This window comes from Macrobrachium nipponense, chromosome 29, assembly GCF_015104395.2.
Source record: "Macrobrachium nipponense isolate FS-2020 chromosome 29, ASM1510439v2, whole genome shotgun sequence".
NCBI classification, from domain to species: domain Eukaryota; kingdom Metazoa; phylum Arthropoda; class Malacostraca; order Decapoda; family Palaemonidae; genus Macrobrachium; species Macrobrachium nipponense.
In genome coordinates this window covers 15,213,696-15,219,799 of record NC_061092.1, presented here as the reverse complement: position 1 = coordinate 15,219,799, position 6,104 = coordinate 15,213,696, and the positions used below count along the sequence as shown (strand labels likewise).

At 33.7% G+C, this 6,104-nt stretch overlaps 1 protein-coding gene across 3 annotated transcripts; it reads right to left on the bottom strand.

The window, feature by feature from the left end:
* Window positions 1–187: 187 nt before the first annotated feature.
* On the bottom strand, window positions 188–5,717 carry LOC135206144 (electron transfer flavoprotein beta subunit lysine methyltransferase-like). Of its 3 annotated transcripts, none has more exons than XM_064237403.1 (5): window positions 5,596–5,717; window positions 4,373–4,548; window positions 3,528–3,658; window positions 2,935–3,115; window positions 188–788 (listed from the first exon to the last, which is right to left on the bottom strand). In XM_064237403.1, the coding sequence occupies exons 1-5, from the start codon at window positions 5,632–5,634 to the stop codon at window positions 617–619; spliced, it is 699 nt and encodes a 232-aa protein (XP_064093473.1). In that variant the 5' UTR covers window positions 5,635–5,717; the 3' UTR covers window positions 188–616. The 3 variants fall into 3 exon arrangements, with proteins under 3 accessions (XP_064093473.1, XP_064093471.1, XP_064093472.1); XM_064237401.1 differs by lacking the exon at window positions 5,596–5,717 and adding an exon at window positions 5,039–5,492; XM_064237402.1 differs by lacking the exon at window positions 5,596–5,717 and adding an exon at window positions 5,039–5,491 and having other exon boundaries at window positions 188–769.
* Between the last annotated feature and the right edge of the window lie 387 nt (window positions 5,718–6,104).

The following is a 6,104-nucleotide window of genomic DNA, read 5'->3' as shown; positions in this document are numbered from 1 at the left end:
TTCACTGGCATCATTTATGCTTTCATAAAAAATCTCATGGTGCATTAAAGCTTTCTTGTATATACTCTCTCAGGGTTTTAGAAATGTTTTACCTATTTTAAGCACAACAAAATAAATGAGAGAAAGGTGATCATAAAGGTGCAGAGTTTCCACTAATCAGTATTAGAGGGGCACCTAATATAGCTCATTACAATATTACTAATTTATTTTTAACTTAACATATCTTCCTTCTAATAACAAAGTCCTCTATGATTATAAAAATATGTAGAATGAGGAAAAAATTAATCAGAAGTTTAGAACAAAATAATCTAAAAATATACATAGTGTTTCCTATCAAAAGACTTGCACAAGTGGCATCTGAATTCACAAATGAAAAATTTTATTATACAATACTAAAATCCATCACACAAACAAAGACACACTGCGCTTCAGCAATGATGTCAACAATTTCACGAGTATTGACGAGCATTAACTATAGAGCACTACATTTTCATGTTTATGGTGGCCAAAAAGTACTTAACATACAAAATATATAAATAGACAGTTATCACAGCATTCATAAACTTCATGTATCACAGAGAATAAATCACATAAATTAAGTAGAAAAGTATGTTATTTAAATGTCCACACAAAAGCCTGGACATGCCCATTGTTTTCTAATACAGTCGATGGTTTCAATTCGTATTTTGCTAAACACTTCAAACTTGACTTCAATGGATGGGATTCCAGTGCAAATCTCCCTGGATCGCCAATAAAGACAACAGATCCCCTGCAAGAAAATAAATGACCTGCTAAAAGAATTAAAATATTATACACTAGATCTTTGAGCATAAGTCACAAGTTAAAACTACGTATAGCAAAAATACCAATATTAAACTGAAATATAAAATTCTTGACACAAGAACCCAGACAAACTTTTTGAGAACTAAATTACAGTAACAAAAAAGTACCACATCCAAAAATTTAACTACCTAACATTTGCCTAACTACCTATAACATGTGTCATTAAAACACAATATACTTTATTTGCTGAAAGCTCAAAAGAGTTATGACTTAGTTGGTGAAGCCACCCCCATTGAAACTACTAAAAAACCAACTTTGATTGATATGTTGTTTGATCATGGAAGAAACGGGAAAGAAATTTTAATATATAAAAAGTACTTTATGAAGACTCACTGACTACAGGCCAAAATAACCTGAGAACGTCCTGTTGAGTCAGCAACCATACCTTAGATAAAAAAGTAGCAGTGGGTAGAAGTAGACATTTGGCTAAAATTGCCCGTTCTCTCAGAAACTTAGCAAAAACTTGTATAGTTAACTATATACTGTATTATAACCTGTTGCCAGAAGGAATTAAAAGTGAGTAATTTCACAACTGTAAGAACTCTCTCAGCATGATACACAGCTAAGTAATGGGGAGATTTAAAAGCAATAAATGTCACAAAAGCAAAGATTTCCCAAATTTTACAAATGGAGAGATCCTTTTCAATATACCTCCCCAGTCAGAGAGGCTGTCAACTTACTCAGAAAAACACTAATAAATACTGGATATATGTAACAATGGAAAACTAAAGAATCTTTAAATTTATACACCAGAGTTCCAAGGAAAGTGTGTATGTTAATGCTAAACACACCTAGTCCTTATAGAGGATACATCCTACAGTGAGCCTTGCAGGACACAGTATGCAGTATCACTTACTGGTTTTTCTTTCTTTTAATTTTCAAGTATTCCCTATAATAATCAATTATGAATTAACAAGACAACAGAAAGCACGACCATATTTAATGAAATGTACATTCAAACATCTATTGAAAAGGAGACAGAGCACCAATGAAAGGTTGATACTACAGGTTGCAATCACTAAAATATACCAGGCTGCACTTACAGCGTCACCTCAACTTAACAGACAGGTCAGGGGTCTGCCCCTTCTGCTATGCAACCAAATCTGTTAAGCAACAAAGACCTATACGATAGTGTAACCTTTGGGCTGACTCTCATAGCTTACAGTTGAGAGCAATTCCACATAAAGCTCCAATACCCTTTCTAAATTGTATTTTGAAATTGACACTCAATTTAAAATATTGAATTACATATCCTAATCTGAATGTACCTGTACCTACTTACGCTTACAAGATATGTAAAGATCTGTATATAAAACTCACACAATATCAATAAAATATAAACTCTGTTTCTTTTTTAATACAATACAATCACCTGTACCCCAAATTTTTTTGCAAACAATATGATAGATGAGAGGAGTTTTTAAGAGAGTAGAGAGAGAGAGAGAGGACAGAGAGAGAAGAGCAGAGAGATAGAGAGAGAGAGAGAGAGAAGAGAGAGAGAGAGAGAGAGAGAGAGAGAGAGAGAGAGAGAGAGAGAGAGAGAGAGAGAGAGAGAGTTGGGCCCATAGTAAGAGCATATAGTTTCCTAACATGCTCCTCACAGGGGAGAGCATTGGTCATGTATCTGCATGTATTTGTTTACTATCCACCCTAACAGATACAGCCAGGAGAGCATCAGTCAACACAAATGTGTTTCTTCATTCATTCATCCTCCAACCTCACAGGCACAAACAAAACTAAGCTTTGGTCTGCTGTCAAATAAGAATCATAGTTAATGGATTTCTCCAGTAAGTACAAAATATTTTTATCATTTTTATCATTTTTATCAGACTTCGGCGAGTGTGTTGAGTAACTAAATCCACTAAGTTGAGGTGCCACTGTACTGGTTTTTTTAAACTGTTTCTAAATGCATTTCATGAGATAAGTTTCAAGTCTATCACAAAATTTTATTACTTGTAAGTAGGTATGATAAAACTTTGAAAGAAAAAGCATGAACTGACTGACAGAAGTAGAGCTGAACATGATTTGATAACTATAAACAACGCACATATTTTAAATTTACTCAAGTCGTCTTATCAGTTCTCAACTTACTTTTCATGCTCACTTCTCAACCACTTTAAAACTTCATCAGCAAATTCTGTATCATATAGCATATCTCCTACCAGTAGGACTTCAAAATTTTGGCAGCATGATCCAATTAGATTCACCGTTGAGAAATTGTCAATATCTATCTTGTTTTCTGTGCCATTCAACAAAACAACTTCAGCAGCAACTGAAAAAATTCACAATAACATTGCAAAAAAGACATTAGACCACTATTTCTAATACTTTTGAGAAATACGTGTACGTAGTGCAAAATATTAAATACTAACTCTGAAATGAAACATGAAAGGGTAAGCACAAGCTACTTAATATGTACTTGAGAGAAAAATATGCCTGTCAATATTCAATTATGCCACTAATAAATAAAACTGAATTCTTAACAAAAAGAACAAATATATTGTGCAGTTTTCCTTTGTACATCCATTTCTTTTTATGCCAAATGATCAGGGACCTAAGCGAGTTATAAGTTATGAATACCATGTAGGTATTTTCTGTACAATTAGGATAATATGTATACTGTAAGCACTGACTAAAGATTTAATAGTAAGTTAAAGATAAAACCTTTATATATTTTGCCTTACTTGGATCAATGTCATTGAAAGTAACATGCCCTGCTCCAGATAACTTTGCTGCCAATCCACTTGCTCCACAGCCAGTGCCAAAATCAAGTACCCTTTTCCCTTTTACAACAGCTTTATTATCAAGTAGGTACCTGAAAAGCATGAAATGGAATGCCCTTAGTTACTTTATAAAAAAAAAAAAACTGAATACTGTAAGTTTGGTGTAATAGTTATATCCATAATGTGACATGGATATAAAAGAACATGAATACTACTGTGATGGTAATTATCATCAACTGTAAAGCACAAGTTTGGGAGTACATACACTGCTGAGAAACTCAAAATACCCAAGATGATTACCAATTTGACCTATCCCCTATAATAGCCTATACAGCCTTCTGGAATTGAATAAACCAAAACTGTGGTAGAATAACTAATGTACTGCACTAAATTTTTTGGTGAAGATTACAAACACTAAATTTTATTCACTTGCAAAACTTCTACACAAATGAGATTGGATGCTCTATAAATGTTACTCTTTAATACATATTCAGTACAACACTGTGATAGCTAAATTTACTAGATAATTTTCAGTTTCTTTGATCTAGCAACAATATATGATCCTTAAACAGGATGGCTGAAATGGCCATGAATAATATTTTTCAATGTACAAGTGAGGCACGCTGCGAGTTCATGTTACTTTCATAAGAATTAAAAGTATGGGAGATAAGGTCTAATAAATGCTATGAGCTTGCGTGTCCTTTGTGATTATTCTTTGTCCTGAGCATCCTTCAAGATTACATAGATTGATGAATAGACAAAGTAAAAATTTTTCTGATGCAATACCAATGCAACAGTCCACTAACCTAGAGAGAGCTTGTCCACCAGGCCAGTAAAATGCCCAGAAGGGTTCACAAAATGGCGAGTCTTCAGGACGTGCCCTCCACAACCGGCAGTTCTGAGTAATGAGGTAAAGTTGTATTTCTGGAGTCAAATGATCTCGGCTTAAATCTGTTTCAGCTAGGATGTGGTCTCTGTATGTCTGAAAATTTATATCACACTTAGTTACCATGAGACTTATCCTTTCTTTTCAATGTTAAATATTCATCTTTGGGGAATTTTGGGTAAATCTAAGTAGGCTAATAACTTCTTGTCCCTTTACTTCAGTAATTACTCATTAAGCCTATGTACAAAATGGAAACCATGTTTAAGCTACCTACCTAGTATAGGTAGCAACTTTCTTTTGGTAAAACTGAATACTACTACAGCGGCCCTTTACTTTAGTAATTACCAGTTCGACATACGTACTAGGCTACTACCTAATGTGCAAAATGGGCACCAAGTTTGGGCTAGTAGCCTTATACCTACCAACAACCAAAGAATGAATGTAAAAACATACTAAATATAAAAGACAGTAAATATCATAAATATAAACATGAGACAAAATCAGAAATAAAATTATAAATAAAAGGCGGTAAATATCTTGGTAGGAGACTGGCCAGAACCATCAACAATCCTTTTTCTAAAGTTACCTTTCCCACAGACTTCGATGGTTCGTTGTTGCATCCCGTTGAAAACCTAGTCCTTGAAAAAAACGATAACCCTGATCGGATAAAGTTGTTCAATTGGGTTGGGATTACTTTACCCATGACGATATATTTCGTAACCATTGAGCCCGTACACTGTCTGAAATAGGCTAGGTAGCCTGGCTAGAAATCGGCTAGTAATCTAGCCAAGATTGCAATGAATAGTAGCTAGTAGGTATACTACCTAGGCTAGGTAGTATTCTGGGCTTAGATCTACCAAGATACTATTTCATATCTAACAAGATTACAGAGTGCAAACAGTGTCCTGTAGCGTCAATGATTTTGTAAAATAACAACTGGTTAAGGTTTCGACTTTCGAAGTTTCGATCCAGGTAAAGGGGGGTTGTTGACTTGTTGTCGCTGAAAAATTGGGATACGCCGTTTTAACGACTAATTGTAGTAGTAATTAGAAATTGTTCTTTGAAATGGCTCTCTCGCTGATGATAGTTTGCTTTTTATTATACAATTTCAAATTTGTCTACGTCCACTCTGTATAAACTTACCTTTTTATACCATTGTACAAAAAATGGTACAATCCACATCTTGGTCTAATTTTGGAATTCACTTTCTCTTTGGTTTTCCATGCTTCCTATAATATTCCTCCTTTCTTAAAAATTGTTTGACTTCGTCCAGTCTGCAAAGCAATACGTATAGTTCATACTTTAAAGATAAAACCATCTATATATATATATATATATATATATATATATATATATATATATATATATAGTATATTATATATATATATAGATGGTTTTGGTTATCTTTAAAGTATGGAACTATACGTATTGCTTTGCAGACTGGACGAAGTCAAACAATTTTTAAGAAAGGAGGAATATTATAGGAAGCATGGAAAACCAAAGAGAAAGTGAATTCCAAAATTAGACCAAGATGTGGATTGTACCATTTTTTTTGTACCAATGGTATAAAAAGGTAAGTTTATACAGAGTGGACGTAGACAAATTTGAAATTGTATAATAAAAAGCAAACTATCATCAGCGAGAGAGCCATT